Genomic DNA, 23,950 nt, shown 5'->3' with positions numbered 1-23,950 from the left:
GCAATTTCTTCGTAACTCCGCTTAGCAATATTGCAGGAGTTGAAAGTATCAGATAGATACAGCAGGGGGGCGGGGAGGAGCAAGTGGCCCCAAGTAACAGAAAAAGAATCTTGACAGTTGATGTGAGGGGAGGAGTGGAGAGTAGAAGGAGACATGGCTGACTGAGAGAGACGTTAAAGAAAGGCTTCATGAGAGAAAGAAGAATACAGATGAAGAAAGAGAGAATAAGCACAGGAGACAGCAGATGGACAAGAGAAAGAGAGAAGCATCTGTTCTTGAGGGAACGAAGGCGCTGTGCTGTGCTAGGCCTGACTGAAGACAGGACGTTGGGGGTTGTGTTTTCTGAAGGGACCTCTGGAGATTGGGGAGAGACAGGACTGAATGGGTTTACTGTGCTACTGTTAGCATTTGTTTAAAATTGTATTTGTTTAAATGCTGGAAGTGTTTAGTCTACCATCAGTGTTAGAGGTTTTTGACTCCCCTTTTCTTTATTACTTGAATTCTGTACTTGCCTTTCTTTTCTTTTATAAATTTGTGTTAATCTCACAAATTTGTGTTGTTTGTTGTTTTTATACTGTTGTTTCTGATGGTTTAAAATTTTGTATATTTTTAATGTTTACTGTTTTTAACTTTTGTAAACCGCCCAGAGAGCTTCGGCTATGGGGCGGTATATAAATGTAATAAATAAATAAATAAATCTCACCTTGTTGTTGGATCTAATTACATATCTCGGAACCTGAGGTCTGTTAAAATATCATTTGTTCCCACATGGATGAGAAGAAAAGGATATGTGTCAGTGGGCTTCAAGAGCTTTGGCAACCTTTCAGTCACATCTCAAGTCTGTCCTCCAGGGAGACAGCACACCTGGCGAGTCCATGGGTCTTCACAACATACCTGAGTTTCAATTCCATGCAACAGAAAGTCTCCCACGACTCTTCTCTTCTTGTTGCTGTAGGCCCTGGTTTTGTTGCCTCTGCTTGACTGACCTTCTGCCTCTTGCTCACTGCTGCACAGGGTCCCCTGTAATTCTTCCTCTACCAACTGTCCTCCAGTCAAATCTTCCAGTACCTGAAAGTGGTTACATAGCTCTAGTGGTTCCACTGGTGCAGAACGTCTTCTAGTTCTTCTGCTCCTAACTATCACCCTTTTCTGGGGAGTTTCCTCTTCATTGGCTTTCCTCACCTCAGCATTCCCCACTTCTGGTTCAACTTCCTGTTGGTCTGCCACCTCGTGGGCTTCTCTCTGCTGCTGAAGTTCCTCTGTTCTGTCTAAGAACTCTTTGTCTTCTCTTATTCCTTGGAGGGTTGACACTCATTGTTCAAGTACACTCACTCTTTCTTCCAATAGTGTAACCAGCTTGCACTTGTTGCACATGTACATCATGTTGATCTCAGGCAGGAACACAAACATTGCACTCACCTTGCAAGTCACCACCACTGGAGAATCCTTTCTGTCCATAGTCACTTTTTGTTTCTGCCTTTCTGTCTGTACTCAATAGCCTGTGCTTTGTCCTGTCCTCCCTGAAGGTTAACAGAGCCCCATACTATACGGTGTGTGTGTGTTACAAGAACAAACATTTTTGCCGAACTCCCCCTGACAAACTCCTGTTTGCTCTCCCTGTTCACTCGCTCTTATCACTGTCTCTCTGGGAGCTGGCTTCCAAATGTACCTTCTAGTTCAGCTGGGGCAGCTTCCCCTTCTCTGCTCTACTCAGCTAGGAGTCAGGAAACAGAATGAGACTCCCCACCCACTCTGCAGCTGAGAGCAATCAGGCCATGCCCCTTCAGGCCCAGCAGCAGCTCTCCGGACATGTCCCTTGAATCAGCACTCAGGAGCACACGGCCACTTTGAATAGGCAGCCTCCTGGATGTACTCGAGGCCTCTCTCAACTTTGCCTTGGTCTCCTCTTCCACTACACTCCCTCTGACAAATTCCTGTTTTCTCTCCCAGTTTGCTCACTCTGATCGCTCGCTCTCTGGGAGCTTGCTTCCTTATGTACCTTCTAGTCCGGCTGGGGCAGCTTCCCCTTCTCTGCTCTGCTCAGCTACAATTGCAGATTCTCATTAAGGATTCCAGGGATACCCCAGAGCACAGTGTGAAATGCAAACCACTGTTTCATGAAGGCAAACTACTTTACCTGTTGGGGTTACAGCCTGTGGTCCCAGTACCCAACTCGTGCATGTTTGAGGCACCAATAATAATGGCACCGGCCTCACGCAATTTTCTGGTCACAGTGGCATCTTCAGTCTCTGGCATCATACCCAGGTATTCTGTTCCACTCCGGTGGTGATAAGGCACCTCGTAACACACAAAGGCACAAAGATACATTATGCTGGAATTCCTGATGAACACAGCCCAGCAGTCCCTTTCTTTCCCCTATAACAGTCCAGCAGTGTTGTCTTAAGGCTACCCAAGTGCTACAGCAATAATTCAGGAAGAACACTGCCTCCCTCCTTAAGAACAACCTTCTCCAGTGACAGAAAACAAGTTTCATATGCCTACCACTTTAATTTCCTCCTTCAAGCACACTGGGATTCCATCCAACAGAGAGAGGGGCTGCTTGCTTCTATAACGAGTGGTGGAGTCCTCAGCCATCTAGCAGGCAGAGATTTGGAAGTTCAGTCATGTAACATCTGATGCCTTCATGCACGTGTCCCTCAAAGGGACATTCGGAAGGTGACAAGGCAGAGGGCCTTTTCAGTGATGCCTCCCGATTATGGAATGATCTTCCACCGAGGCCCACTGGCACCAACTTCTTTTAAGTGGCAGGTTAAGACTGTCCTCTGCTCACAAGCATTTAATGGCATACTATGATGGGACATTTATGCCAATTGTCTGAACAGGTCTATTATCTTACTGAAATTGTTTTTGGCTGTTTAAATTGTTTTCAGATTTTGTGTATTTACATTTTTATGCCATATTTTATCTTGTGAATTGTTGTGAACTGTCCAGAGAGCTTCAGCAGTTAGGCAGTATAGAAATGAAATAAACAACAACAACAACAACATTCATTAATATAATTGCTGAGGAGGAACAGAAATAGAGAGCAGTTGAATAAACAGACTAAAGGAATCCTGACATGATTCCAACCTCAAATTTTGATCAGAAGATTTCCCCTGGTTCAAACCTCATACCACTTGGGCCTAATGTGCACCAAGCAGGATATTCCACTATGAAAGCAGTGTGTAAGCGGTATATGAAAGGCAGGAGCCAAACTACTGCTTTATGGAGGTATTGAAGTGCACTGACAACTGTTGGGGCCCATTGACACATGCCCTATAACGCTTTCATAGCACTATATCCTGTGTGGTGTGGCTCCTGCCTTTTATATACCACTTTCATAGTGCAATATCCTGCTTGATGTAGATTAGGCCCTAGAGGAAGCTCTTTTTGTGAACCGCCCAGAGAGCTTAGGCTATTGGGCGGTATAAAAATGTAATAAATAAATAAATAAATAAATAAACTACACTGCTGCAGACAGAAGCACAACACACCTTGATTATCTCCTGCTGGTTCCACTGAACAATCGCTCGGAGGGGGGAACTTGATTTCTCAGTAGCTTCCAGTGCAGCAATAATGTTCTTAGCCACTTGAAGAGGTGTTACCTCCCCCGATCTAGCAAACAGGTAATAGTCAAGTTAAGACTACTTAAGTTTTCCCTCTTTCTCTCTGTCATAATCAGGCTGTGGTTATGGGCAGCCTTAAAGGCTGTGGTCTCCATTCCAGGATCCCCAAGATCACGTTGCCAGAGATGGGCTCTTAGTGGATCAAGGCCCCCATTTCTGTTCTTTGAAGGTTGTAAATCTTTCTTGGGTGTTAACACTGTACTGAAGAAGAATAGTTATTGCATTCTGCAGGGGAAGTAAAAAAGATTTCCCCCAAAATGATCCAAACAAAATGTGTCTGGAATTCATCATTTTGTGTCCCTGAATTCTCTCACAGGGGTCCAGATTTATTAATTTATTTATATGAATTATATTCCCACTTTTCACCTGCAAGAAACCCCAAGGCATCTTACAATATAAATTAAAAACACATTCAATAAAATGGCATAATATCACAACATACACAAGGAGTGAGAGCTAAACATAGTTTTTGTAATGACAGGATGCAGTTAAAACAATCCCCAAAGCCTTGCAAAATAAGAATGTCTTGATCGTCCTTCAAATGATCTAGTTCCAAACGATTTAGGGCTTCATGGGTGGTCACCAACACCTTAAATTGTACCTATAAAATAATCAAAGCTAGTGCAACATATGACCAGAGTTATAAACACCACAAAGTGGATTCTGGCCAACACCCTGGTTGCCACATTTTATGCTACCTGAAGTTTCCAAATATCTTTTCAAGGCAGCCCTATATAGTTGCAATAATCCAAACCAGATGTGTCTAAGGCATGTGAAACCACATCCAGATCTGTATACAAGGCTCCATAAATAAGCAAGAGCTACATGGGGATTTTGGTGAAAAGCCTGTTGTGAAAGCACACCACTGTCATTTCTTCCTTCCATGGAGCAGTTTTTCAAGGTTAAAAGAGTGAACCAGAAGGGAACAAATGTTTTCAGACATGCAAAGTGCCTGATTTTTCACCCAATTTTTATTTATTTTTCCATTGGAGGCATCTGGGGCAAAACCAAAATTAACGGCAAATATGTATTCAATTCTGTGGCTGTACAAGTATTTTTTGAGCAATGAACATGGAAAGAAGCTCACCCCATCGCAGCAGAAACCCCCCCCCTCCGGCTCATGTTTGCAGGCAGGGATGTTGCTGGGCATTTAAAACATTCAGGGCAAAATCCTGCATTAAATTTGCATATACAAATTTATGTCTATATATGCAAATTTAGAACTAATTAGTAGGACTTGTAAAAATTTCACAAAAGACAACACCAGCCAATTAATTTTTCATCAAAATCACCTCAAATAAAATAAATTCTTCAATTAACTTGCATGCTGCCCCAGATCATCCCATATAATTTTATGCATTGTTGAAAACCTCCCAGAGAGGTATAGAAAATCAACAAAGATATAAATAATAGTCAGTAATTACTCCAATTAAAATTAATTTGCCGTCTTGCTCTGTTCCTCCCCCCACTTCTACCCCTCCATCTGCCCCAATTTCTATGCCTTTCCTTTCTGAGAGAAAATTGCCCCCAACTCATGCAATTAAACTTGGGGCTTTGCTAGACCTACCTTGGAATCCGTGCAGGAGGAGGGGCGAGCGCGGGCCATCGCCACTGTTTACACATAAGACGCGACAGGCTGCAGGAAGGAACCGTCACGTCCGCCATTTTTTTTTTTTTTTAGTTTTAAAGGGCCATGTGCGCAGGAGCGCACCAATAATAAAAGTAAGGGTTGTTTTTTTTTAAGGGTTCCTCACTCCCCCCTGGCTCTGATGTCCCCCCGCTCTGGCTCCGACGTCCCCCCCTCTCCCCATGGCTCCGTTTCCCCCCATCTCCTCCTGGCTCCGTTTCCCCCCCGCGCCCACAATCTCCGTTTCCCCCTCCATGCCCACGGTCCCCCGCCTGTGATCTCCATTTCCCCCGCCTGTGATCTCCGTTTCCCCCACACTCGCGATCCCCGTTTCCAGCCCCGCCCGCGATTTCCGTTTCCCCCCCATCTCCCCCCCGGCTCCGATTCCCCCCCTATCTCTCCACCCTGCCCTGATGGCCATAGCGCTCCTGTGGAGCACTGCGCGCCGTCCACCGCTTTTCCCGGCTACTCGCAAGTAAATGCGGTAACCAGGAAAAGCAGCGGAATGGGCTACATGTCAACAGTCTCAGGCTCAGCCCGAGACCACGGGAAATACCAGGCCACAAGTGGTGCCAGTTACCCTGGGGCCAGGGAGGTTTGACCCCTGCCTGAGCCCGGGATCCCCTGTGCGTCATCTGGACGCACAGGGATGAGCCCGGGCCTCGCACCGGGCTAACCCCTCATCTAGCAAAGGCCTTGGAGAAAAGCTTCCATTGCCATACATGGAAGTGGGTTTTTTCCTTAGCTTAATTGCCATGCAGAGGGGGTCAGGGGAGATGTTCCCCCATGTGGGGAGGGGGGTTCAACACTTTTTCCCCCAACTGCAACTCCCACCTTGAAAACCTCCTCCTGCGTGGCCATTAAGCAAAGAAAGAAATCTTCCCTTGGACAGCCAGGGCTCTGGGGAAGAGATCTGGGGCCAGGGGATCCATGGGTGCAGCCCTAGCAATATCCCTGTTTGCAAGTACATCTGCAGGCATCTGCCCAAATGTATGGAAGCTACAATAAGCATTTATGGTATGAACAGATTTCTAAGAATAATTTTTGTTGTGCTCCGAAATGGAAGAGAAAGCAGGAAACACAAACGTTTCTCCAACAGAAGCTGTAATTTCCCCGTTACCATACAGAGAAAGAAGGATGACCCCCAAGATCCGAGATAGCTTAACTGAACATATGAATTTACTCACTGGTAGCAATTCAAGTAATCCTGGATCCCTTTGAAGCTAAAGGTAGGACTAGCAGACTGTGAACTGTGACAAAAAAGAGAGAAAAGGTCAAGTCTGATAAAGAACCAGGCTTGTAATCTGAAAGCAAGACGGGGTTGACCAGGCATCTCTTTCCTCGCCCTCTTCATCTAAGAAGCACCTGCCTAGCATGGATTGCCCTTAATTTTCCATAGTCCGCAGCCTCTTAGCACTTGGTGGCAGCTACTGTACATTTCTGTGCAATGCGATTTTCACATGTAAAGTAGGTAGTAATGATAACATTTTCTGGAACAAGCCTAATTTGAAGAAGGGCAACCAGTTTTAGGGCTCCTCTGCACCTCTCTGCTCCCATCTCCCTCCCCTGGAAAGCAAATGGAGGTCTTCATTGGATTTTTTTTTTCATGTCATAGAATAGCAGAGTTGGAAGGGGCCTACAAGGCCATGGAGTCCAGGCCCCTGCTCGATGCAGGAATCCACCCTAAAGCATCCCTGACAGATGGTTGTCCAGCCGCCTCTTGAAGGCCTCTAGGGTGGGAGAGCCCACCACCTCCCTAGGTAACTGGTTCCATTGTCGTACTGCTCTAACAGTCAGGAAGTTTTTCCTGATGTCCAGCCGGAATCTGGCTTCCTTTAACTTGAGTCCATTATTCCGTGTCCTGCACTCTGGGAGGATCGAGAAGAGATCCTGGCCCTCCTGTGTGTGACAACCTTTTAAGTATTTGAAGAGTGCTATCATGTCCCCCCTCAATCTTCTCTTCTCCAGGCTAAACATGCCCAGTTCTTTCAGTCTCTCTTCATAGGGCTTTGTTTTTCATTTATGACATTTGTATGCTGCCCCATAACAAAGTTCTCTGGGCACTTTACAATAAAATAATAATAATAATAATAATAATAATAATAATAATAATAATAATACTGGTCTCTCCCTCTGGATCAAGGTGGGGAACAATAATAAATAAAATTAGTTAAAAGAGCATATAAAATGAATACAATATTAAAATAACAATCACACCATCTTAAAATTCTAAGGTTTAAAATTCATCTGGGTAGGCCTGCTGGAAGAGACTAGTATTTACAGCTCTCTTAAACACAGAGAGAGCATTAAGCAGATGAATCTCCTCCGGCAGGCCATTCCACAGTCTGGGGCAGCAGAAGAAAAGGTCCTCTGGGTAACAGTTGCCAGCCTAGTTGTGGCTGACTGGAGTAAATTCTCCTCAGAGTGTGTGGGGCGGATTGTATGGGAGAAGGCGATCCCACAGGTAGCCTGGACCCAAACCATGTAGGGCTTTAGAGGTAATAACTAACACTTCATACTTTATATAAAACAATTTACATAAATAAAACTATACAATCAAAAGCAACATAAAATATGACCGCAAAACAAAATTCACAGCACTCCAAAATTAAATAAACAAAGAGTTCCAACTGGACTTCCGTTTATGGCTACAGACCGCCTGTTACTGCTTCCTACCACATCTGCACTTTCTCATTCAACCTGAGGAGGAATTTTCTGCCCTTTCACCACCAATTTCCCCCATCCATTTGCTCCTGAAATACAGCTGCTGCTTTCCACATGTTTCTAGCACCTGAGGTAGGGAGGCGGAGTCACACTATATGTTAAAAATATTTATCCCTGCACAGAAATACAGGCGGATGAGACTGGGAGCCCCATCAAGAGCATCTAGATTAAAATAAATGGGGCAAGGAATAAAAAGTACATGATAATCGGAGTCTACTACCGATCACCCAATCAAGGAGAAGATGAGGATGAAACCTTTGAGAAACAAATTGCCAGTGTTTCAAGGAAGTCTGATGGGAGACTTCAATTACCCCAATATCTGTTGGGAGACAAATACTGCCAAAAGTGGCCCTTCCAAGAAATTCCTGACATGTGAGGGTGGTAACTTCCTCCTACAGAAAGTGGAGAAAGGAACTAGAGGATCAGCTATCCTTGACTTGATACTGACCAGTAGGGATAACTTAGTGGATAAAGTATGGAAAAGTGACCACGTCATACTTGAATTCTTGATTTTAAAGGAAGCAAAAGCTGAATGTAGCCTTACACGTACTCTGGATTTTAGGACACCTGATTTTAATAAGCTCAGAACTATGATAAGCAATGTCCCATGACAAGTGGCCCTAATGAGAAAAGGAGTGCAACATGAGTGGGAGTTTTTTAAAAAGGAAATTTTAAAGGCGCAATTACAAATAATTCCAACTAAATGCACCCAGCGTAACATACGCCGTTGTAGCGTATCTTAAAGTTTATTAATTAAATATCATCACGGGGGCGCGGGCTGTTGGAGGCCGCTGATACAGTGCCATCTGGCAGACCTAGGGGGCAGGCAGGTCAGGGGGAGGGGGAGCAGGTGTCCCCCTCTCACTGGGGTTCCTGTCAGCCTTGGACCGCCCGCCCAGCTCGGATTACCTTGGAAAGCCTGGAGGAGTCGGGCAAGGGGCTTAGCAATCTGTATCAGCTGACGTTACATGTTGTTACTGTTGCTTAGCAACCTGTATCAGCTGAAGCCTTTACGGAAACATACCTAAGCAAGGAAAAAAGATAGAAGACAACAGAAGAAACCAATGTGGGTCCACAAAAAGCTGGAGATGACCTGGAAACAAAAAAGGTCACATATAGGAAGTGGAAGGAAGGCCAGGCTACAAAAGAAGAGTACGGACAGGTAGCACAGAACTGCAAGAATGGCATCAGGAAGGCTAAAGCTGAGAATGAGCTGAGACTAGCGAGGGATGCTAAAAGCAATAAAAAGGCTTTCTTCAGGTATGTGCATAGTAAAAGACAGAGGAAAGAAATGGTGGTTCAACTGCTTAATGAGGATGGCAAATTGATAACAGATGACAAAAGAAAGGCCAAAACGCTGAATTCCTACTTTGGCTCATTCTTCTCCCAAAGGCGGGTCTATGACCCACCCACCCCTGGCAAAAGTGAAGTACAAACTGAAGGGGAAGGATTGCAGTTCGTGATTGATAAACAAATGGTTAAGGAACACCTAATTTCTTTGAACGAATTCAAATCTCCAGGGCCTGATGAACTGCATCCTAGAGTAATAAAGGAGCTGGCAGAAGAACTCTCAGAATCATTGTCTATGCAAAATCATGGTAGATGGGTGAAGTTCTGGATTACTGGATAGGGCTAACATTGTCCCTATCTTCAAAAAAGGCAAAAAGAAGGCACCTAGGAACTAGAGATCAGTTAGTCTGACATCCCTAAGAAAATTTTGGAGCAGATTATAAAGAAATCAATCTGTAAGCACCTTGAAAACAATGCCGTAATTACTAGAAGCCAGCATAGATTTGTCAAGAACAAATCCTGCCAGACTAATCTGATCTCATTCTTTGATAGGGTAACCTCCCTTGTGGCCTGTGGGAATGCTGTGGACACAATATATCTTGACTTCAGCAATGCTTTTGACAAAGCACCACATGCCATTCTGATTAGCAAACTAGTTAAAAGATGGAAGAACTATTTGGTGGACCCACAGTTGGCTGCAGAATCGGACTCAAAGAGTGCTTATCAACAGTACCTTCTCAAACTGGGGGGAGGTAACGAGTGGGGTACCACAGGGCTCAGTCCTGGGCCCAGTGCTCTTCAACATTTTTATTAATGATTTGGAGGAGGAGGTGCAGGGACACAAAATTGGGTGGCAGAGCTAATACCCTGGAAGACAGAAACAAACTTCAAAGTTATCATGATAGGCTAGAGCGCTGGACTGAAAACAACAGAATAAAATTTAATAGGGATAAATGCGAAGTTCTACACCTAGGAAAAAGAAACCAAATGCAGAGTTTCAGGATGGGGGATACTTGGCTCAGCAATACTACAAGCTGAGTATGTGGCTGCAAAAAAAGCAAATGCAATTTTGGGACGCATTAATGGAAGTATAGCTTCTAAATCGTGTGATGTATTAGTTCCCTGATATTCAGCACTGGTTAGGCATCATCTTGAGTATTGTATCCAGTTCTGGGCACCACACTTCAAAAAGGACACGGAATAATGGGCTCAAGTTACAGGAAGCCAAATTCTGGCTGGACATCAGGAAAAACTTCTTGACTGTTAGAGCAGTATGACAATGGAACCAGTTACCCAGGGAGGTTAGGGGCTCTCCCACACTAGAGGCATTCAAGAGGCAGCTGGACAAACATCTGTCAGGTATGCTTTAGGGTGGATTCCTGTACTGAGCGGGGGTTGGACTTGATGACCTTGTAGGCATCTTCTAACTCTACTATTCTATGATTCTATGATTATAAATACTGAAAAGGTTTGTCACACGGAGGAGGGCCAGGATCTCGACTGGATCATCCCAAAGTGCAGGACACAGGCTAATGGGCTCAAGTTACAGGAAGCTAGATTCTGGCTGGGCATCAGGAAAAACGTTCTGACTGTAAGAGCAGTATGGCAATGAAACCAATTACCATGGGAAGTTGTGGCCCCCTCCCACACTAAAGACATTCAGGAGGCAGCTGGACAGCTATCTTTCAGGAATGCTTTCAGGTGTATTCCTGCATTGACCAGGTGGTTGGATTTGGATTTGATGGCCTTATAGGCACCTTCCAACTCTAGTATTCCAATGATTCTATGAGGTACCACCAGATCTTTCCATCCCTTTCAAACAACAGACTTGCCTTGTCTCCATCAGTTTTTGGAGACTCTCTGAGACATTTCCGGAATTTGAGTTGTCACTTTTTCCTTCCTCAGCAACCACTGGCACAAATGTGGGATCTTCAACAATATCAAGGTAACGCAGGACAGTAAAGTTGTTCAACCTGCAAAAGAGTTGCAATTGGAAGGAAGTATTACAAGAGGCTCAGTCACACGAACTCAGAACTGCACCAGTTGACTGCACCAGTTCACTAATATGCTACAAAGAGGGTGTTATGGATGCTGCCAATAAAAAAGCATTTGCACAACTGAAGAGACCTTATCAGAGAAGAAAAAAATGTGCCAAGTTTAATGGGAAATAACGATGATGATAATGATGATTTCTTACCCGCCTCTCCATTTTGATCGAGGCAGGGAACAATAAATATAAAATACATAAAACTGAATTAAAACATCCTAAAAACATTCTGAAAGCATCCTAAAATTCCAATGGATGGGCCTGCCAGAAGAGATCAGTCTTGATAGCTTTCTTGAATGCTAATAAACTGTAAAAAACCCAGAGAGCTTCAGCTATTGGGTGGTATAAAAGGAAAGGAACCTCTCGTGCAAGCACAGAGTCATTACTGACTCTTGGAGAGACGCCAGCTTTCGCTGACGTTGTCTTGGCAGGCCTTATAGCAGGGTGGTTTGCTATTGCCTTCCCCGGCCGTTATTACCTTTCCCCCAGCTAAATGGGTACTCATTTTACCGACCTCCAGAGAGCTTCGGCTACTGGGCGGTATAGAAATGCAATAAATATATAAATAAGTTGACGAATCTCTTCCGGCACGCCGTTCACAGTCTGGGAGCAGCAGAAGAGAAGGTCTTCTGGGTAAAAGTTGTCATCCTAACTTTGACTGACTGAAGTAGATTCTTCCCTAATATTCCACTAAAAATCAAGAGTATCACTACCAATATGATATCACGTCAACAGGAGCCCAGTGAAATATTTTAATTTGGCTAACTTCTGAAATGGATAAATTTCATCAGCTTAATTAACAGCCTTTAATGAATTCTATTGTGGGAGACATTAAAAAATGGCCCTCTATGGAAATCTTTTGGTCAGATAGAATTGCTATCCCTAAAATGAACACCTAGTATATTGTTTGTTTTTGGAAAATATGATGATAATCATAACATTAACAATATCAAAGCAATGCCAAGCTTATATTACTAGATTTTATACGGGAATGGAAGAGACTGAGAGTTCCAGCAAGAGCCTTATGAAAAAATACACTATTTCATAACTTACTATTTTGCCACACATTTGTAGTTGATGGCACAATGACTCCTGTCCTAGCATATCATGGTACATAATTCAACAAATATGCGCCAAGTTTCCACTTGTAATACTGTCAAGGTATAGGGGGGAAAACCAAAGCACTAAGGTGCAATCCCATGGAGACAGTCATTAGAAACAGAGGCAATCCTCACCCTGGTGCTCCAGCCCCCTGGCATTTTTGGCTAGACAGGCGATTCCACCTGTTTAGCCAGGGAACGTCAGAGTGGGATGCTGGGGGTACACACAGCAGGCTGCATAAAGCAGCTTCCGCAGCCCCCTCTCCTTTTCTGAGCAGGGAGATGCAGCCAGTGCAGTGAGAACCACGCTGGCTACAAGGGGGCAGGGGGTGTGGTTTCTGGGAACTGAACCATCCTCTGGTCCTCTGGACAGTGTACAGTGGCCATAGGACTGCATCCGTACAGGTGTTAGCCGACTGTAATCCATGCACTGCTGCCACCCTATTAAGCTGTGGCAGTGAAAAGGCTTCTTCCCGCAAAGCTTCCCTTCATTTCATCACTTACAATGACAACTTCATGTTAGTTGGTGATGATGATGATGATGATGATGATGATGTTCATAGAATCATAGAATAGTAGAGTTGGAAGGGGCCTCTAAGGCCATCGAGTCCAACCCCCTTGTGTGGCCTGCAGAAAAGCCCTAAGCATGTAGGGCAGATGGTCCTCCTGGCAACACTGCTGTAAATACTTCAGACCTTCTACACAATTCAAACACTAAAATCAATACTTACCGCATCAGAAGTGGCACTAAAAAAAGTTGTCCAAAAGCCTATAAAGGAGGGGGGAAACAAAGAAGATTTGCAATCCTAGGTCTGTTTGTTTGTTATCCTGGATTTTTTTTAAAAAAAGAAAAAGTATCCACAGACAGATGGATGATAGAGCTGATATTGATACTTGGACCTAGTACAGGTGCATGTAATTCAGAGGCAAAGCTGCTGAAGCGCCCTCACCATATTTTGGACACAGTCATGGACCATCTCCTCCGCAAATTGCATTCAGAAAACAACAACCTGGTTTTCACCAGAAGCCAGATTTCCACGACTTTGGCCTCAGCTAGACCTACCGGTCCAGCGGGACGGAGGGGTGAAGATCTCGCGATATTTTTATTATGAGATCTCCCCCTCCGTTCACACGCTGCACGTGACAACCTCAGAGGGAGAGGCGTCATGCCCGCCATTTTGTTTTGTTTTTTCTTAAAGGGGAAGATGTGTGCACGAGCGCTCATGCGCAAAAGGTAAGCTTTTTTTTAAAAAAAAAAATCCCCGTTCCCCCCCCCAAGGAGCTCTGTGCCCCGTGCGTGGGTCCCAGCTCCTCGCGACTTAACCACGAGGAACTGGGACAAACTGCGACGCCCGGCCACACATTTCGCAGTCTTGGGCTCAGCCCGGGACCGTGGAAAAAACGGTCTCAAACGGTAGGGCGAGATCCTGGGGCAAGGGAGGGATCATCCCTCCCTGATCCCGAGATCCCCTGTGCTTCATGTGAATGCACAGGGATGATCCCGGGGATCGCCCCGGGATTTCGCCCCATCTAGCTAAGGCCCTTGTGTCAGTCATTTCCCTCATACTCAGAGCAGTTTTTAAAGTGTAAAAAAGCTTTTAAAACACACACAAATATTTGAGCAAAAACATGCAAGGCCCTTGGGAAGGAAAGTAGAAGTTCACTAGAATGGGGGAGGAAAGTGCTGGATCTGGAGCTTGTGTGTCACAGGACTAATTACAGAAGCAAAGGTGAGGGAGAAAAGGAAATAGAACTCCTGCAGTGAGTGGAAAAACTCATACCTGCTGTTGTTGAAACTATGACTGTACTCAGCCTCGGAGTGCAATTTAAGTTTATTCCTGATCAGAGCCTAACACAGTGATCTGGTTTGTACATGACAGTGGCAAATTGTGGGTTAATAAACCTACAATTTTCCATGCTGTATGCCAGACACATTCCACAGCTTTTTGGAATATTCAAATCCAATCGTGCCAATTGGGTGGTTGCTATCAGGACACTATAGGTTAATCATGGGTTTAAAACCTACAATTATAGAACAATGTAAAGATAATAATAATAATAATAATAATTTTATTCCTTACCCGCCTCTCCATTTTGAGTGAGGCGGGGAACAACAGTAAACAGTAAAATACATAAAACTGAATTAAAACATAATATACATTGTTAAAACATCCTAAAAAACATTCTAAAAACATTCTAAAAACATCTTAAAATTCCACTGGATAGAAGTCAGGGAATGCGCAACCCTGAAACAGGAGAGTAAAATATTTCATAAAATTACATCCTAAACTTTGTATTATTGTAAGATTTATGGTTTGGGCAAAAGAATCAGTGGCAAAGTTGCCAGGTCACATCTGTTGTTAGGGAGACCTGTTCTCTGCTTGTTCTCAATATGTACCTGCCTGGACCTTAAGATCATCTACAGGGGTCCTTCTCTGTGAGCCCCTGCCAAAGGAAGTGAGGCAGGTGGCTACTAAGAGGAGGGCTTTCTCTGCTGTGGCACCCCGGCTGTGGAATGAGCTCCCCAGAGAGGTCCGCCTGGCGCCTACACTGTACTCCTTTCATCACCAGCTGAAGACCTTTTTATTCTCTCCGTATTTTAACACTTAATTTTAACTTAAATTTAAATTTTACTGTTCTAACTCTGTATTTTAATCTTATATCAATTTTTGCTGCGTGGTTTTATATTTGTGCTTTTAACCTGTTGGTTGTTTTATTATGGTTTTAATTTTTGTGAACCGCCCAGAGAGCTTCGGCTATTGGGCGGTATAAAAATGTAATAAATAAAATAATAAGAATAATAATAGCTGAATATTTCTCAAATCTTTTGAATGAGGCAGATTAGAAAGTCATACTTTCTCCCTCCTTGCTAAGGTCTCTGTGTGAAAAGAAACAATAAAAACTGCAATTTGAGTTTAGGGAGTGAAAAAGGTATTTGGCCAAGCTGACCGGGTGTCTTAAACCTGGGCCCTGATCTAGCCAAGACTCACACTGAACAGACTTGAAGGTAACAATATGATTTATTTCCACTTGTGTGAAAGAATTATATAGTTTATTGATGGAAAATGGATGCAGATAAATAGGGTGACCAGATGACCCGGAAAACCCGAGACCTCCGGAAAAACGGGGATCTGTGGGGAAACCAGGACTGGCCCCCAATTTACCAGGGAAAAGCCCCCTGCACCCAGCGCCGATCTGGCCAAGGAGAAAGCCTGGATTGAACCTGGGGTGGCTGGAGGAGGCATTCCTGGACTTCTGGGAATGCCTCCTCCAGCCCCCCACCCCAGCGCCCCAATTTCACATGCCATGAAACCATGAATTGATTCAATGTGGTTTTTGATTAGGATGGTGAGTGAAAGAAATTCTCCTTCTCCCTGCCCATTCTTGCTCCCTTTTTGCTTTCCCCAGTAAGAACTAATCTTTAACAGCCTGAATGTAACTCCAAAAATACAAGTTTCTGGGCTCTTGTACAGTTTCCATTACCTAAAATATACACACCTACGCTGAGGCCACTCCAAGGTCCTTGATTAGGGTGACCATATGAAAAGGAGGACAAGGGCCCCTGTATCTTTAACAGTTGCATAGAAAAGGGAATTTAGGCAGGTGTCATTTGTATGCATGCAGCACCTGGTGAAATTCCCTCTTCCTCACAACAGTTAAAGTGGTAGGAGCCCTGCCCTCTTTTGTATTTGGTCACTCTAGCTATACTCCTGCAGCTTTAACTTTTGTGATGAAGAGGGAATAGCCCTGTCCTCCTTTCCATATGGTCACCCTACCCTTGACTATCCCTGTCTGCTTCAACATCCATGCCTCGCAGGAGCAGAAGGCCTTGGAGGATCTTGCTCACCATTGGCTAAAGACAAGCCTAAGGTGCTCTTAAGAGTACAATAACCAGATCACAACAGCTTTTGTTATTGGGTGGTATAGAAATGCAACAAATAAATAAAAATACAGCTGGATACTCACAGTGTTGGCCAAGTGCACACAAAGCTGTAGCGGGAAGCCAGAGAGTCTTGGACTCCACTGGAGAGAAAGAGAGAAAGCAGACATTTGTGAACAGGATTGTAGAGACAGGGCTGCTAACTAACCCCCATGACATTAAATCTCTCATCAAAAGTAGCAACATTCAAAGACTATTGGAATACCATTTCAATATCCTAGTCATACTGCTGCTGTTCTATGAAAAAGAAAACCACAATTCTTTTTCAACAACACCAGTGTGAAACTGAACTAGAATTTATCAGCAAATTTGGTCCTCGTTTTTATATCTTGAGATCCCACTACAGCTGTTATATTAGCATAACAAAGCCAGGAGGACTGTTATCATGAATTACTACAGCTGTGAATGGTCACTGTGCTTAGTGAAGGCCTGCAATAAAATGTTGCAGTGTATCCCGACAGAAGTGCAAAAGCCACAACCTTATTTTCAGCAGCCTTCTCCCCATTTTGTTTCTAAAGCAAAAGGCACCAGTGGTCAAGGTGCATTTGGGTTTTACCTACTGTGCCTCTTGCATTTTATGGGCTTTTGGATTCACTGGTACTCATGTATATATACTAGTTTACAGAAGTGTATGCTAATAAATACATTAGCCATGGGAGTCAGGGAGTCATTAGCCACCTGGAATAACTCCCATTAATTACAACATGCCATTTAAAAGTTTTTTTAACTTTTTTTTTTAACATTTCTTTTCCTATGTTTTAAAATGTATGTTTTAAACTTTGTAATACTGCCTTGAGGCCCAGTATTGGGCAAAAGGCAGGATACAAATAAATATAATAAATATAATAAATAAATAAATAAATAAATAAATAAATAGTTTCAAGGATTTCTAAATCCTATGACTCAATTCAGAGCTGGAAAAAGCTCATGTGCTTGAAGAGCTGGCAGGGCATATAGTGCATGAGCTCAATAGAAGTCCCAGGTACAAATATCAGTTTAGTCGTGAGCTCACTGCATAACGACTTTAAGCAGGCCACCATATCTCAGTCTCAGTCTCTCAGACAACGTGGGACATAAGAATTCTTAATAGGGCTGTTGCAAGGTTTACTGAAGTAACATACGTTAAGCATTTCAAGTGTTTTGTGAAAAGTGATATGCAAGCGTATACACATTTTAGATGCTGGCATCTATGAATCTGAAATATTTGCTACTCCAAAGCCTATAATAAAACATTTCTTAATTCAGAGAGACATATTGTTTATTTCTAAACTCCAGGCATCTATTCCTGCTTTGATGAAATTAATACTTTAGGTGATCTGTCCAGTTATTCAATTAATTGGTCAAAGTCCGAGTTGATGCCAATTGGAGACAACATATCTTCTAGTGTGTTGGCTAATGGTCAATTTTGATGGTGCCCTGATTTTATTACCTATCTGGGAATACTTATTCCCAGAGGTATCTCAATTGATTAAAATAAATTTGAATAAGCTGATTGGTGAAATTGCATGAGACAGATAGGTGGGATAAAGTCAATACACTGAAGATGAATATTTTACTTTGAGTTCTCTACGTTATACGTGGAATTCCTTTACTTATATCTGGCAAATATTTTCAAGAACTTAATGCTTTGTTTCATAAATTCTTCTGGGATTCTTCCTGACTTCAAATACCTTTGAAGCAGATGCAACTTCCAATTAAAGAAGGCGGGTTTGGATTTCCAGACCTTGCTTTGTATCACTGGGCCTACCTATTGGCTTGCACTAAGTTCTGGTCTTTTCCAGTTCGCTCAGATTTGCCACCCTGGTCAGTTTTGGAATCCTTATGGGTAGAAGCTCTTCCTAAATGATGCCATTTGGTTCTCGACATATTATAATAAAAAAAACCTTAGAATTTTGGCTGCGAGAGAGGTATGGCATATAGTATCACATCAATTACAGTTTGATCCATTCTCTCACGCAACATTGAGTTTATGGGGAAATCTGGAATTGGAAAGAAAACATTCTTGTGGAGATCATGGATGTATAAGATGATTTTTTACTTTGGATCAGTTAATAGGTCCAGACAAAGAGTTTTTGTCATTTTCTGATTCACGTGCTAATTATAATTTACTGACTATGGCTGAATGGCAATACTTGCAATTGTGACGTTGGAATCTAGGTTCGGTCTGGCTGCTTTTACAGGTTCAGAGCCTCCATTGTTAGAAACATTTATAGCAGCTGAACTGACACGTTGACCCACGATCCATATATATAAGTATTTAGTAGTAGAAAATAAATATGATACCCATGGTTTAAAACAGGATTGGAATATAGAATTGGAGTGTCCTATGTCCTATTTTGCCACCAGTGAGGGAGGAAGCAGCAGCCAGGCACCTCTCCACCATGCCTGGGTCCAGCTCCAGCTGAGAGCCCCCTCCTTCCTGCTGTCAACTGTAACTGCTGAACTTTCCAACTAAGATTGTAGTGCCTGAATTTGCTTTGCTTTCCCCCCTCCTCCTCCTCCCTCCCAATCCCCTTTCCTTTTGTGTCATGTCTTTTAGATTGTAAGCCTGTGGGCAGGGACTGTCAAGAAATACTTTTGTAAGCCGCCGTGAGAGCCTTTTTTGGCTGAATGGCAGCATAAAAATCTATATAAATAAAAATGTAAATGTCCGTTCGAAACAGACGTTATATCTCCGAAAGTTCTTCACCGATTGCTTTGAAATTTTGACACAACGTTGCATTCAAATACGCGAGCGTTGTTATGTAACTATGTTCTATATGGGGTCAAAGGTTTGTCTTAAAATCGAAGAAATAAGCCTCCTCAAAACCAGTCCTGCTGATCATTGTGACATCGCCAACCAGTAGGCCAATCCATTGCCTCTGCCTCCTCTCCTATTTGCATGTTCTCTCACAATTGGCTGAGTGAATATAGATGTCACACCTGTGACAGTTACACGTTCTGAAGAAAGGTAACTGCCAGTTTCCGCTAACCTCCTCACCGTAAAAACATCCTTTTTAAAAAACCAAACAATCTGCTTTACTTCATCCAAATAATGCCTCACAGAAGATCACACTTAGGTCGTTGTACTCGCAGAGCGGAAGCACTGTGACGAGAAATTGCAAATCAGACTCAGGAAGAACGGCCATCAGCAAATGAGAAAAAAAGAAAAAGAATGCCTCAAATACGTGCCAAGGAACCAGGCAAGCAACGTTCAGCCAGACTTGAGGATGCACGGTTGCAAGCACGGCAATCGCGTTCTACAGCTTCAGATCTGCTTTGTTCTCAACAGAATGAACGTGACAGGCTGAGAGTGGCTGAAAGACGTCAACGAGAAACAGCACATCAGCGTCAAACACGACTCCGTGGTAAACAATCACACGATTACAATCGCCTTGCATTCCGGTACAACCCAGCTGATGATTATAGTTTGAGGCGGCATGTTCTCATCGGCACTATGACTGAAGTGTGTCCTTATTGCAAGGCTCTTAAATTTAATGGAGAAACAAAAGGAATGTGTTGCGCTGCTGGAAAAATTAAACTGCCTCAACTTGGAGAACCACCAGAGCCATTACAAACTTTGCTTGCCGGATATACCGCAGAATCAAAGCATTTCCTATCTAACATCAGGAAATACAACTCTTGCTTCCAAATGACGTCGTTCGGCGCAGAAATCATCACAGCTCCATTTATGCCAACTTTCAAAGTCAAAGGACAAATTTATCATAAAGCCGGCTCCTTCCTTCCGTTTCAAGATAGTCAACATAAATTCCTACAAATGTATTTCATTGGTGATGGCAATGATGAATTGAATGCACGCTGCGGAATTTATACCGGCATAAAAAGGTCCATCGTTTCAAAACTGCAACAACTACTTCACGAAAAAAACAATTTAGTACATTTGTTCAAAACAGCAATTGACATGATGCCATCTGATACACACAAGATTGTTATTCATGCTGACAAAACGCCTGCTGGAGAACATGTGCGAAGATTCAATGCTCCAACTATAGACGAAGTGGCAATTATTATAGTCGGAGATCAATTATGCGTGTCCAGCTGCAAAACGATCGATCAGCTGAGATATTCTCACGTCAATTGCTGGAAATTGGGAACGGAAAGATGCCGGTTGATCTGACCTCAGGACGAATTTTATTACCTCATAACTTCTGTAATTTAGTGACGTCAAAAGAAGAATTCCACTTTACCCATCTCACAGGGACATACCCGTTCTTGGTAGGGTATATTTCCAAACCTTCCATCCAAAAGGGCTGAAGGCAGAACGTTAAACCTAGCCAGAGTGAAAGCTTTCCTGAATTTAGGAATATTCAAGTCCACCAGATATTTTGCATAAGCAAATATCCTCCCATTATCTCTAAAATCAAGATACCTTTAAGCCAAACTTAAATGATTTTGCAATTCCATATCCCAAATATGTTGGAGAACCAAGCCCTGGTCAATAGTAGATCGCCCAGACCTAAATCCTGCCTGTTTATCTTCTAGAATATTTTCTTGATCCAGACACATAACTAGTTTTTCATGAAGGTGGCTGGCATACAATTTACTCATTATACTTAGAAGGCTGATAGGTCTATAATTCGGGGGTCCGATCTTTTCCCTTTTTGTATATTGGGATGATAATTGCAAGCCCCCAATCTTCTGGGATGCAAGCTGAACTATCGATGCAAGTGAATAGGGCTGCCACAACTGGCGCCCACCACTCTTTATTGACTTTAAGCAGTTCTGGAGGGATGTTGTCTCCACCTGGTGCTTTACCCTGTTTAAGTTTCAGGATAAGGTTATTTATTTCAGAAACAGATACAGGGGGCCACTCGGGAGCACTATTAATTAAAGCTCTTGGAAACTGTTGGGAGACTTGCCCACTTGCATACATAGTATAGAAATGGGATTCCCAAACTTTAGCAGGGATAAGATATTCCGGTCCAGCTGTTATATTTGGCCAACCCCTCGAAATAACTTTCCAAAAGGTGGCTGAATCACCCGCCCTCGATGCATCTATTAAACACTGCCATGCTTCCCTTTGGGCTTGCTTCTTTTTATCTTTAATCAGAGCTTTATATCTCCTTTTGTGCTCAAACCATTCCTTAGGAAGTACTGGAAGATTCTGTTCCATGTACTGCCTGTATTTTTTTTTTTTAACTAAATGGTGTTTTAAAGCAATGCAGTCATGGTCAAACCACTTTTTAGATTTATTGGATAAGTAAAATTGTCATTCACCCTTTTTATGCTTAAAGCAATTTTGAAGGGAGGAGATCAATAATTGGAATAATGATATTGCTTTTTCGAGGGATACTTCATTTAGCAAAACATCTCTAAGGTGGAGAATGCAATCTGAGTATAACATCTCAGATGTTGCTTTGTCTAGTTTAGCAGACCACCTAATCTGTGAGGATCTCATTTCTACCTCTGCAATCATTGGAAAACTGTGATCAGCGTGCTCATTAAGGTTTTTCAGGTTTAGGGATAGCATTAAGGGTAGGTGGTCACTGTCAACACAGTTACCCACCTTGAACCCAGTCACCCTATTTAACAAATTGTAAGAGACTATGATATAATCAATCATTGATGCACCCAAACTAGACAGGAAGGTAAATTCCCCATTCATATCTCCCTTTACATCGCCATTCAAAATGACTAGATCAAGTCTATTCATCATTTTCATAAGGCATAAGCCAGCGTAAAGGTAGACTGCACATGTCATGGCCCCACAAAAGTCAATTAACCCACAGTGGGCTGTCATGTCATCTGAACCAGGTCGTAAAGTTAGAATTCAAGAATTCTGAGCCAAGAAACTTGTTTTGAGTACCAGAACTGAAGGGTCCCAGATCTATTTGCAAGGGCAGTGAGTTTCCATTAATGCCAAGGTGTTTCCCCCTCTAAACCAAGAGCTGAGAAGGGATGGGTTGACCCTCCATTCCCCATATAGTGCAACTCCCACCCACCACTCAGTGGCAACGAAGCTTTGGCCATTGGGAGGTTTGTTCTAAGCTCTTCTGCACACCGGAGGGGGCAGGATTCCCAGGGAAGCCGCAGTTTTGGAGCAGAGCCTGAACTTTCCCCTCCACTGTGACCCTGCTCCCAATCACCCCCTCCCCCAGCCATGTAGCAACGAAACATAGGGAAAAACTTCCATCGGTATCAAATAAAGCTTTTTAGGGATGAGGGGTGGGGTGGGGGAGGCTTTGCCTTCTGTGAAATTTAAATAAATCCTAGTAATTCTTTCTAAAATGCATTCATAGATATAAATTAGTATTGACAATTTTTTCAGATTTGTGTCCTATGGTCCTGGGCCCCAAATCTTCTGAGTCCCTAGCAGGGATGGGGTGTGAATAGTACTGCTATTAAATAACTGGGAGTCGGAAATCCCTGCCCGTTTTCTGCACTACACGTTTTGCTGGCCTACTGCAGATCAAGTGACATTCGTGCAAAGGATTGTCCGTTATGGTTGCGCAACTGGTTGCGCGTGTTGTGCAACCAGCTGCCCAACGGGGAACGTCGCGGGAGGGCTGCCCGTGCTACCTGGGTCTGCGGAATGACCCTGTGGGGTGCCGGCCCCGGGGCGCTGCCCACAGATGCCGCGACCCACCTTCGGCCCATTCCAGGTACAGAGGCAAGAAGACCCGTCGGGAGGAGCCCCGCAGGGGCGCGCCGCGGGCCCCGGGCCCTTCCCTGCCACCTCCCGCCGCAGCGACGCACCGGAGAGCCGCGCGCGCCCTTGAGGGAAGCGCGCCGTCGAGGGAAACGCGCTGCGCCCCGGCGCCCAGCCGCCCCGGCGCCGCCCCTCACTCACCCCGTCCGCGGGGGGCTTCCCCGCCGCCTCTCCCCGGCCGGGCTCCCGGCGGGCGAAAGCCGTGCGCGAAGCCCCGGTGACGCGCCGCACAAAGCCCATGTAGACCAGGGACCAGAGCGCCGCCAGGGCCACCGGCAGCAGCAGCAGCAGCAGCAGCGCCATGGCGCCCGCAGCCGGGTGACCTCGACGGACAGGGGACGGAGCGCGGGAGGAGGGGACGGAGCGCTCCGCTGCTCTTCGGGCTTCCACGCAGCTTCGCGGAGCTGGAGGCGGAGCTGGAGGCGAGGCGAGGCGAGGCGGCGTCCGCAGCGCCCCAGGCGGGTCCTCGTTCGGCCGCGAAACTGCCGGGCAAGGGGCTCGCGCGTTGGCCCCCATTGCGGGGGGGGGGGCCAACGCGCTCCTGCTTAAGGCAGGGAGCCACCTCAAAGCCTCCCTGATGGATTTTTATTTATTTTATTTATTACATTTATATCCCACCTGTTTTCCTGCAAGGAACCCAAGGCGGCGTACATAATCAGGGCCGGTGCCGGACTATTTTGTGCCCTAGGCAGAGTGAGCTACTTTCACCCCTCCCCCCCCCCAAAAAAAATGCCAACTTTGATTTTTAAGAACAGATGTTTCCTGGAAAAATAAGAAGCACAAAACTTGAAACTGCTCAATTTATTTTAAAGAGCAAGAAATACATCATGCCAATTATAGTAAACAAATTGGAAAGGAACGTCTATGGGTCTAAAATGCATTGTTTAATAGGAATATCACCTCTAAATCATCCCCCCCCAACTCACACGCACCCATGCACACACACT

The 23,950-nt window shown here is 44.2% G+C and overlaps 1 protein-coding gene across 1 annotated transcript in view; it reads right to left on the bottom strand.

Annotated features, from left to right (window-relative positions):
• The window catches only part of LOC134397005 (uncharacterized), a 42,218-nt gene extending 18,699 nt beyond the window's left edge, over positions 1 to 23,519 (bottom strand). The window contains exons 1-8 of the mRNA XM_063123614.1: positions 23,145 to 23,519; positions 16,381 to 16,437; positions 13,146 to 13,183; positions 11,100 to 11,240; positions 6,441 to 6,503; positions 3,495 to 3,615; positions 2,503 to 2,595; positions 2,138 to 2,298 (exon numbers count right to left, since the gene is read on the bottom strand). Coding sequence (XP_062979684.1) covers positions 2,138 to 2,298; positions 2,503 to 2,595; positions 3,495 to 3,615; positions 6,441 to 6,503; positions 11,100 to 11,240; positions 13,146 to 13,183; positions 16,381 to 16,437; positions 23,145 to 23,519 — 1,049 coding nt within the window. The remainder of the gene's footprint in view (positions 1 to 2,137; positions 2,299 to 2,502; positions 2,596 to 3,494; positions 3,616 to 6,440; positions 6,504 to 11,099; positions 11,241 to 13,145; positions 13,184 to 16,380; positions 16,438 to 23,144) is intronic.
• Between the last annotated feature and the right edge of the window lie 431 nt (positions 23,520 to 23,950).

The sequence above is a fragment of the Elgaria multicarinata genome, chromosome 3 (genome assembly GCF_023053635.1).
Source record: "Elgaria multicarinata webbii isolate HBS135686 ecotype San Diego chromosome 3, rElgMul1.1.pri, whole genome shotgun sequence".
Classification (NCBI taxonomy): Eukaryota; Metazoa; Chordata; class Lepidosauria; order Squamata; family Anguidae; genus Elgaria; species Elgaria multicarinata.
Note: the sequence above shows the minus strand (reverse complement) of the source record. Positions and strands in the feature narration are given on the sequence as shown.